Source organism: Limulus polyphemus, unplaced genomic scaffold (assembly GCF_000517525.1).
Source record: "Limulus polyphemus unplaced genomic scaffold, Limulus_polyphemus-2.1.2 Scaffold3202, whole genome shotgun sequence".
In the NCBI taxonomy this organism is placed as follows: Eukaryota; Metazoa; Arthropoda; class Merostomata; order Xiphosura; family Limulidae; genus Limulus; species Limulus polyphemus.
In genome coordinates this window covers 78,602-89,929 of record NW_013668812.1, presented here as the reverse complement: position 1 = coordinate 89,929, position 11,328 = coordinate 78,602, and the positions used below count along the sequence as shown (strand labels likewise).

General features: G+C 32.0%; 1 protein-coding gene across 4 annotated transcripts in view; it reads right to left on the bottom strand.

Annotated features, from left to right (window-relative positions):
- The window catches only part of LOC106468878 (AP-1 complex-associated regulatory protein-like), a 40,423-nt gene that overhangs the window by 25,361 nt on the left and 3,734 nt on the right, over positions 1-11,328 (bottom strand). For 3 of the 4 annotated variants that reach the window (XM_013929326.2, XM_022397246.1, XM_022397244.1), the window contains exon 4: positions 6,758-6,780. In XM_013929326.2, coding sequence (XP_013784780.2) covers positions 6,758-6,780 — 23 coding nt within the window. Of the gene's footprint in view, positions 1-1,363; positions 1,398-6,757; positions 6,781-11,328 lie in introns of all 4 variants that reach the window. The other variant, XM_022397247.1, reaches the window with a different exon arrangement.

The following is an 11,328-nucleotide window of genomic DNA, read 5'->3' as shown; positions in this document are numbered from 1 at the left end:
TATTTATATAAATATACAAGATATTTAACTGCTTGGTGAAAAATAAAGAATAACTCTCATAAAAGCAACAGATTTTAGAACAAAAAAAGAGGAACAACTCACAATACACATATTTACATTCAACAATTGATAGATGGAGGCAGATTCAAGAATTGTGGAGACAATACAAGGAGGAGAAGAAAGGAAAGAAAGAAAGAAACAAGATAGAATACCAAAATGAAAGAAATAAAGAAAGACTAAGACCTCAAAAATTGGATTATAAAGAGAAATGAAAAAAAAGTGTAGAAGAAATTTATTGCCAAAATGCCACAAGTGGTGTGTGGGGGGTGCAATGGAACATAGCAGCATAAAGAGAGGTATTGATAAAGAAAACATAGGGTACTAAATGGTGGTAAGGAAGATTGAAGAAATAACACTACTAACCTAAATATAAATGATATAAAACAGATATTACAATGGCTTTGATTTTGATTACTTAGTACATTGTTAATTTGAAATTGTACTACAATCATGAAATTGTAATGCTTACTCAAAGAGGTATTATTTACTATATTTTTAAGAATTTACTGCAATACAATGTATTGTTTTTTTTCATATGTAATGAAGAGGTCACATAGTAAGATCAGATTAATTCAGTGTACTTTAGGCTTGTGGTGTTAATACCCTATCATACAAATTTAATTTCAATGAATAAGAACAGAAGTTATTCCATTCTGCCATGGCTGTATGTGGAAGTGGGTTGCCATACATTATTTCACAAATTGATAAAAATCCTTTACTAAATATGTTAATGGTGATTAATAGGCAATATTATAAATCTTTGATTTCAATTTATGTTAAACATTATAAGCTAGAATCTTTCATAATATTGATAAAACAGATCTACAAAAGTTTAAAATGTTAGATTTAGAAGATTGAAAATTTGCAAACTTGGAAATTAAATACTATTTTAGCTTTTAATGGTAGGTTGTTCTTGTTTTTGTATGTCACAAGTGAATTATAAGTTCTGTTGTGATAACCACTAAAAATAATGACAGAACACAAAAAGTTCTGTTTTCAATTTGGAATATTTTGCTTTTGACAACAATAACACAATTACAAGATTTTATTCAGGAATCAAACATGTAAGATAAAGATGTTTTAAAATCTCAAAGCCTATAAAACATATGCAACCACAAACAGCACTTTGACAGAAATGTTAAACTTATTTAAGAAATGGAAGAAGATTCAAAACCTTCATATACATTCCAGTTATGGGGGAAGTGTGTTTAATCTTCTGTGACTGCTGAAAGAGAATCTGACAGCTGCATATGATGGAACAACACAACAAATATCACTTGAATAATCACAAGAGTTCACCTACCCTTCTTTTTCTGAAGCTTAGCCACGATGAGATACTGGACAGGAAAACACAAAACACAACATAAACAAGCACATATAAATATAAATAACAAGATCACAACATATGAGCAGCTATTTCAATTTTAAAAACTTTAAAATGGCTAGTGAACTTATTTGGAGAAAGAACTGATATAAACATTATTTCCATCTGCACACACATAATAAACAAAAACATTATACACACTACAGACAATATAGTTGTGTATCTACAAAGACAAAGAAAATTGTACATAAGACTAATATTATGTCTTCCCAACCACTGTGCATCAAACTGCATTTCATATAAAGATTATATAAAACCATACATTGAAGCAAGCAAATATCACATTAATATTTATTTTCAGTAAGACAAAAATTAAAATAAAACCAAACTTTAATAGTTTACGAGCATAAAGAAAACTGTATGCTAAATATAGCAAATGCAATCAATATTTTATATACTTTTTTTAGCCTTTAAATCGTTCTAGTAAAATAACCATTTTCACAGTATTAAACTTACCATTGTAACCAAGTAAAACAAACTTTTCTTACACTACTTGCATCACAAATGCATCTGCTATTATATATAAGATGCCTTCATTGCATAATTATTTCAAAGCCACTTCTCACTTGGCAGGTTTTCATACACAAAAACTTTGTTTAAGCCAAATTATCTGCAAAATGTCATTATTGTTAGATATATATACAACTGTTTCCATTTACATTTAATGTGAGAGTTATGATTTAGATATAGTTAGTTATATAGATAGATAGAAATAAGAGTGCATGATTGTGAGTTTAGCCATAAAGAGCATATAGTGGTGATTTTTAAAGTGAAATTATCACAGATTGTATTGTAATAACACAGTAACGAAGAAACAATTTGCCTTGTCAAATTGTGTTCTAAAGTAACTGAACCAGCCTGTTTGGACTTTGATGAAAAAAAGACATTTAATTAAAGCTCTGAATATAACTGTGGTAACCAACAGTGCAATAAAAATTTGTATATATGGTTGATTTGTTTTATTATATTATTTTACAACAAGCAGATTGTGTGCTGTTTGTTTATTGTTGAACTTTATTGCCAACAAGTCACAGACACCTACTGTAAAAAATCTGGCCCATATGTAAAACCTTACAATCATTTCCATGCGTAACGAAGAAATAATAGAAAAAAAGTTCTAGGATGTTTTTATTTATTAATAACTTGATATGGACATTTGAAGGAATACCAAAATAAGAATAAATTAAGCTTCATATTTGCATTTTTTTTCTGTTTCATTTTCTTTGACGACAGAATAAGTTAAAGACAAAATGTAATTATACTGTTCAGTTTAATACTAACTAATGAAGGTGTATTTTACAGTGAAGTAATAGTTTTGTTTGTTTGGTTTTAAATTTCATGCAAAGGTACTCAAGGGCTATCTGCACAAGCCATCCTTAATTTTGATGTGATAGACTAGAGGGAAGGCAGTTAGTCAACACCACCCACCACCAACTGTTGGGCTTCTCTTTGACCAATGGAAAGCAGGATTGTCCATTGCATTATAACACCTCCACAGCTTAAAGGGTGGACATGTTCAATGATAGAATTAAAACTCATTACCCACAGATTACAAGTCCAGCACCCTACCTAACCACCAGGCCTCCGTAAAGTAATAGAAAACACTGCAGTATTGACTTGAAGCAATATGCCAGTTAAAAAGGTTAGTAGGGTTGTACAAACAAATAACACACTTTGCACTTATATTTCAAACAGAATAAACAGACAACATTTTTTTAAAGTTTATTTCCTTACCTAAAAATGTGTTTCAAATAGATACATGTCTCTCCACAAAACTGATAGCCAGAATTTTGCATTGATAAGAAGGTAAAGTGACCTATGTAGGTAAAGAAAATTTAAAAGATGAGCATCAAAAAGGGAAAACTCATGGAGCATGGGTGGAGACCGCATCCCTCATCTCATGCAGGGAATAATCCATAGCCAGTAGAAATGGTAGAGCAAAATGTATTGTTAAAGACCCTCCCTCATGATGCTTAAATCTCACATATGTGGGCAGAATGTAAAAACTGCCCAATCAGCCTGTATATCTCAAGCATGTGGCTAGGGCAATATATCAAGCTGTACAGTATTCAAGAAATACTTAGAAGAATACAAAGGTGTAGGGGGAAATCATCCCAGACCTGCATCCCAAGGAAAATGTAAGACCTATCAGGAATAGTCTGGTTCTTAGTGTAGGGCGGATTGTACTATATTTCCAGGTAAACACTCCACTCTACCTCAGACTGATGGGTGCATCCATTCTGTCTCATATCAGTGAGATTACAATGAACTAAAGGGGTACTCTTTATATCAACCTCATCAGCAGCTTGGGACTGGGGAAGCAAAATTCTCCCTTTACTCTGCTAGAAGAAAATATGAGGATAGTATTTGACCAAACATGAATCATCACAACTGCTCAAGGTCCCTCAATGATAGACTTTGCAATAGATAACCAAAAACAGGGACAGCAGATAATAGCCAGGTATGAAAGCAGGATCATATTCGGTGCTGTTGTTGTTTTTCTCTGAAGTACAGTCTGGAATATAAAATATATATACTGCTGAAGCAGTCTTGTGGGACCTATCTCAAAAGTGGGTATGAAGCACATGGACTTAACACTGTCTACTATATCATACTCAACGTGAATTTTGGGAGAGAAAAGTATATTCTCTGTGAGGCAACACCAGCCATGTGGTGAGTTCCATCAGATATACAGAAAAATAAGGAGATTGTGGGAGCTGCAAAAAAATAGAATAATCATAAAACCTCCTTACAGCTTCTGTGACAATTGGAAAATGGCAACTGGAGGAAGATGAAAACCAGAGACAGATGAAACTACAATACAGTGTTAAAAATGGACACAATGGTGTTGTGAGTTGTCCACATCCCTGCCAGCAAGAACACATCCAGGGGACATCAACAGCAAGGAGCAAAAGAAGCTGTGAGATGAACTTGATAGGAGGTGACATGAAAAAAAAGAAAGAAGAAAAAAATAGCATGATGAGTTGCTGAACACAACCAGTCATAGTGGAAGAAGATATGACATGAGAGAAAGAGGAATCCCACAGCAAGAAAAGATGATGTCAACTGCCATTAAAAGATACGGATAAAGTGGAGTCAGAGTCTGTAGACTATATTTAAAGTTTTATTGAACTACTATTTTAGGAATGTATGTCAATAAATTTGGCATCAAGTTGAAATTTATAATTCAAATTTTATTATTATTATATATTTCTTAATTTAAAAGAATTGCTAAATATTGATTTTTGTGTGTCACGTGATTTGTTGTCTTCTGCTTTGGTTCAAATTACATTTTATAATGTCCACAATACAACATCTATAGTTTCTTATGAATTATAAACTCAAATGATTGCCCCTGAAGAAGAAAGGTCCACCTTTCAAAGCGCTCGGGTTATAGGGATTTTATTCATTTAAACTCAAATTACTGATATTGACAAGCTAGTATAGAGAATAAGAACCTCCTACCTTTTCTATTTGCTGAGATATCATTATATGTAATGAATTCACTACAGTGGCTCTGACCACTACTTCGATTTTTGGAAATAATTGTTTACGTATATCCACTTCGCTCAATTACAGGTTTATAACCAATCGAAAGTACTCATTCTGATCTGTGTAATTCTCTCAGCCTTTATAGTGTTTAGGTGGAAAACAAGCCATCTTTTCAGTTGCAATTTCAAAGAGTAGAGGTAGGATGAAATGGTGATCCAAAATTAGATTTTTTTTCACCCAAATACAGCTTATTTGGAATCCTGATAAATTACAGTGGAATTTTGTGGTATCAGTATAGTTATTTATATTTTTTTTATTTCAAAACACATATATAAAATCAACAAAAATTATTATTTTCTTCATCCTCCACATGCAAGATTCAATGAGGCTTAGCAAGTTATGACAGACGAGCACAAAGAAACTTCGTAATATTGTAAGTAGTAGAGATCGCTATTTTCTATATTTTTTTATTTACTGTTCCATGTTTTAAGAAAAAGAATTGAAATTTAAGAATTTATTTGTAAATAGTAATATGTATACATATTTAATGTACAATAGCATAATCAAAATGTGATTGTGTTTTACAAAATACTGGTGTGCTATACAAAAAAAAAGACATTCGCATTTTGTAAAGGCCAGTTATATGCTCTTTGATACAGTAATGTGAGCCACACACGTACCTCCTGATTTATAACTCGTATGGCACAACTGTTAGTCAGACACGGTTCAAAGGTCAATAAAACAAAAATATAAATAAAAAAGCATAATTTAGATTATTTCCTTTTTTTTTAAGATAGAGAACATAACAGATAAAATATTAAATGTTTCTAAAAAAATGTTTGATAGTTATTTAGAGGTTATAGAGAATTTGCAAATGAAATTTGACAATTGTCAGATGAAGAAAATTGTTTTTAGTCTTAAAATCAAAATTACTTTCTATGTGGGATAGTCAACATTCCAAAAGAAAAAATTCACAGTCAAATCTTTAATTATAAAATCTGATATTATGTTTACAAAAGCCTTGTAATATTTACTGATAATCCACGAAATTTCATGAAGATACACGTACATTATCAAAAGTTATAGCATGACTGCTTGCATTGTAACTTTGGTGAATATGGGCTGAATCACAGAGATAGCACAAGAAAGAAAATTAATATAAGAAAAGATAAAAATTCAAATCAGAAGTTACAATAGAAATGTTTTAAAATTTGCATCTTTCTTTTTCAAAATCAAGAAGGTGAGAAAGACAACATTTCATACGAGAACTAAAAGTTTAAGATAATAAGTGCAAAAATTCCATAACTTGTAATGAGAAAAATATGCCTGAAATCAAGCAGTATCGAGGAAAGAATAAGCCTCAGTACATGTTAATAGATAGGGTGTCTATGGGGCCTACTACTTATAGAGGATGTGTCGTCTTCCTATTGGTGGAGGACTATAATCTATTGTTGGTTGCATCACAGACTAGTACATTAATATGTATAAAGGTGGGAGCTTCATTCTGAATTTGGTGCATGCACAAAACTATTCTCAGAAATGGCACAAGGTAATAGTTATCAGTTCTGTGGAGAAGTGAGTAGCATTTCCAAATATGTAGTTGCTATATTTTGATATCAAAACTAATTCATAACATAAATAAATATTTTTTTTTTATAAATATTACGAAGTTTTCTAGATTAGGAACACACAAAACACACAGCAAAATAATAAGCTAATACAATTTCTGCTTTCCTGAAACCAAAAAAAAAAAATTGTTACATTATTAGAAAATAACATCAGTACTTTAATTATAACAATGAATACTAAAGAATCAGTTACCTGCATGGCTCCTTCTTATCCTCCTAAAACAAAATACAAAACTTTGTTCAAATTTTATCATCACAATAGATGATAAGAAAAAATATATCCTTAACAATAAAGCTGTATAAAGGTAGGTGTAATAATTAACAAAACAGAAACTCTGTATTATCCACTTTCAATTTATGTTTTTGAATGTGTATGGGTGTGTGTATACCCACACACACACATATATATATATATATATATATATACCTACTATATTTACACACAAAGCATTTTATTATTAAGTAATGTAATTGTATACCACAAGAATAGCCAAGGGTAAGGTGATTGAAATATATAATTGTTGCTACAGGTCATGAACAACCTTTTGTAGATATTCCAGTTATCCCACCTTAATGAAAAGTACAGTTTACAAAATCTGAAAGCATTCAAGCTTTTGTGCTTTCATGTACATTAAGTGTATGAATACCTGCAGTATTTATTTTCATTTTATTTGTATAATGGTCTTTGTATTTACAGGCTAAACTAACTAGCCTTCTTGTTACATTTCTTTGCTTCAAGTGCAGACATCTTAAAGGTGCAAATAACCTAGAAAATGGCACCTTTTGGAAAGGTTATATTATAGGAATTTTCTATGCTGATTTCCACTATCCAACAATTATAAAAACATGCAATACACAAATGTTAGCACTTTCACACAAAAAAAAGAAAAAAGTAGAAGAGGTGTCTATAGCATGAATTATATAGCAGTAGAAAAGATGATTCCAACATGGAACAAAAAATGTTCTATGACTGACTACCTGAACAATAGAGGTAGTGAAAGAAATTTAACAAGTTGTCACCAGAAGTACCCAAAAATCTTGTTCCATAACAGTTAGAAAAACACATTAGTCCTAATGTAGGGGGACCTCAAATATAAGGCAGTTCCTTAAATTGCAATAGTAATGAAAAATAAGAGAAAGTAAAATTTTTTGTATTTCTGATTATATCTCCAAACACTAAAAAATAAACTTTTATGTTTATTTTATGCAACACAACAGTCATGTACTGTTTTCATAGATTTTCTTTAAATGGTTTGTTTGTAATTACACCTAATACTTTCAAATGCAGTCATTCCTCTAAGGATTATCACCAAGTCAAATGTTCGTGTAAGCGAGTTGTTTCTTATCATTAGCTATCAAAAGACCATGAAAACCATGTAACACAAACATCCCCTCTTTATAGCTCCTCCTATTTGTTCCTTTATTTTGTCCTTCACTTTTCCACATGATCACCACTTCCTCCAGGATTATCCATTTTAACCAACACATCCTTAAAAACATAAAAACAGTAAATGAACTAAGTTATCACGTTTCTTTGCAACTGAAAGCAACATCAACAGTCTCAAGTCAGAAACGAGATGAATGGACTTCACAATAGCCAACTTCTCACATGTTCAGTAAGCTGTGAACATAAGCCAAAGTGGATTTTCCCAATATTTGTTTCCAAAAAAGCATCACCTTATAATTGGCCTAATACAGTACTAACTTGGAACTATAAACAAGATAATTCACATGAACTTAGGTCTACAAAACAACCATGTTCACAAGCTTATCTTTCAAAGCACAAAGGCAGATGGAAGACAAATTGTTTATTGCTTTACAAGCTGTATCTAGCATGTAATAACTGGAAGTATGTCATCACACTGGAATAAACATATGTCTACCTAACTTTTTTAATGTCTGCAAAAGTCCAGGAAACTTATTATCATTCTGCCATTATACAACCTTTCAAAAATGCTACCAAGTATGTTTCAAAAATTTCTCCAGTGGACTTGTGTGATTGCAGCTTACAACTATAATGGTAACTTAAACATTCAGATAGTTATGAAAAATGCTCTGTATACTACCAGACTACTGTGCACAAATCATTACTGTACACTTTAAGAAAGTGTCATATTTATAAAGACCAGATACCAATGAGATATATGAAGTTAGCATAGCAGGTGTTTTACAAGATTCAAGTACAAATGGAAATATATGCTATACTATTCTCAAATATGTCCCATGATCTTCTGTGCCTTTGAGTTAATCCAACTGACCAGATTTCAAATGTCATCATCTGCACAATATTGATGAGCTTTAGAAAGTATGCAAAGGAGATAGGTGAAATAATGACCACTGTGTAATGTAACATAACACAAAATTAGACTAACAAATGACAATTTGACCCATCAATGGTAGCCTGACACATCCACTCTCAAGTGAAAATTTAAATGTTCAACTTTATTTTTCAGGAAATCATCAGTTCCCATCTTAAATTCCTGTAAAGTGTATGCCTCTATAAGTGCCAATGGGAACTCATTCCATAGGTCATTCACACTGTTAAAAAATTCAACCATTATAACTGAAATCTAGTCTGTCTTAAACTTGTGTCCTCTAGAATTATTATCTTCATAACATAGCACAAAGAAATCAGAGACTGTTATCCTATAGATTCCTCAGATAATCTTGTGAACATCAATTAGACCTCTTCTTACCTTATTTTCAGAATATAAGAATAAAGTCTCAAATTGAGACAAATCCTAGCATGCAAACAGATATCAGACCAGCAGAAATTTCTTCAGAATTAGAGCCAGCTGAAAAATTCTGCTCTTGAAATAATGAAGATGCATAAGCCTAAGCAAAATAACTTATAATCTTTATGAGAAAAAAATGGCAGATGTTCTACCAATGAGCATCCACATAAATGTAAGATCCATCAGTGAAACCAGCAGGCAAAATGGAATTATTGGTTTAATTATGTTGATCAATAAGAGCAGACAAGACAGACACAGGTTCTCCTTTCGTGCTAGAGGCAGACTCCACTGGCAAAGCCTCCAAAGATGTAGTAAATTTTCTGATATTCATAGAAACATTTGAAGCAGTAGGTAATGATTGCTTCATAATTACTAAGGAGCAAAGGTAATAGTATTACAGTCAACAAAAAAATCTGAATTATGGCAGAAAATCAGAGCTTTATGTAATTTCTCTGGAGAATCCTGGATAAACTGATACATGCTCTGTATTGTATTTAATGCATTTAGAACTTTGTGCCATGTGATTGTTGACAGAATAGAGCAACACAACAAGAAAAGGCTATCAGTATGTCACAGGTAAGTCAATCTGATTTAAATCATGTTTTTATAGCCCTATAGCAATCAGTGTTTAAAATAAAATTTACAGAATGGGTTGCCCCATGGACAACCTTCAGGCCAATTATGGTTGTTTACTCCTGAATGACTAATACAAATTACCAACTTGGTGTTAAATTTTCCTAAATCAAACATCACACTAGAAAGGCTTATTAGTTGATAGAAAATTGTGATTTTATTAATGAACTCCATGAGCAGAATATGACCCTTTTCTCTTTGTCACACTTCAGCCACTTAGCCAGAAACTTTGGAATGTTCTTTTGCATTTGTTTTGATCATATTTGCAATTGGAATTCTCTTTTCAAAGACTTTTTGCCTACTTTTGTTTTGATCGCTTGTCTTTAATACAAAGTTAAAGTGAAAAAGTGGAGTATGTTTAGCCATTCCAGATCAACAGCTTATTACCTCACAAACATACAAAATGTAAATGTCGGAAAGAAAGTGTGATTATCAAAATCTTGAGTGGCAATCCATTATTGGTCATAAATTGTGAAAAGTTTAAGATGTTATAACAATCACTCTTATTGGTAAACAGTGTGTGTAGTTTTAATTATTATTTCCCATGCAGAAATCATAATATAATGTGCACAGACATACTACTTGAATTTATATAGTACTCTGAATGCACCAACATGGACTACACACCTAGACTGCCATGAGATTGGGCCATGTTGTGCTTGTCCTGGGCAACTGGAAATCACTTATATTTTATAGTTATAAAATGTCAAAATTATAAGAAGCCATATTTTAGTCAAGAATACCTCTATACTAATGAAATACTATTATTTTTCAATCAAAGAACTGAGTGAGTTTACATTCTAATTATGTCATAATTAAAATAATTTACTGATAATAATTCCTTTATATACCCAAAATGATTAAGTGTGAACTCAAAAGTTTGTAAACACTGCAATACACAAAGACATATCTAGTTTAGGAACAAGTGATAAAAGCCCAATTATCTTGAAAATCTAACTCATCAATAAACCAACATCAAGGATTAAAAAAAATCTTTCCACTGACAAGGATTCAAGCTAGAAGCATACATCCAGGAAAGTGAAGGCTCAAAAGCAACTGGTGAAAGACCCAAAACATCAGACACTCAGTGGAGCAGCTGAAGAAAAGGAGGCTAATGCAGCTGATCCCAAAAGGGCTCCTGAGAAACCAACAGAATAAAGGAAGGTGCAGGAAAAAGCAAATCTAAATTCTCTCCAAAATCGACCTCAAATGCAGCCTCAGATCCCCCTGGAGGCATACCACCAAATATATGTCTCAATCTCACTACGAATAAGGTCACCGACAGTCTCAACTGAGAGTGACTTCCCCCTCCGAATTATTTAGAGATGCTAGATATCAGAAGTGGGATAAGAGAGACCTGATCTGCATCCATACCAGAAATAATAATCTGGGAATT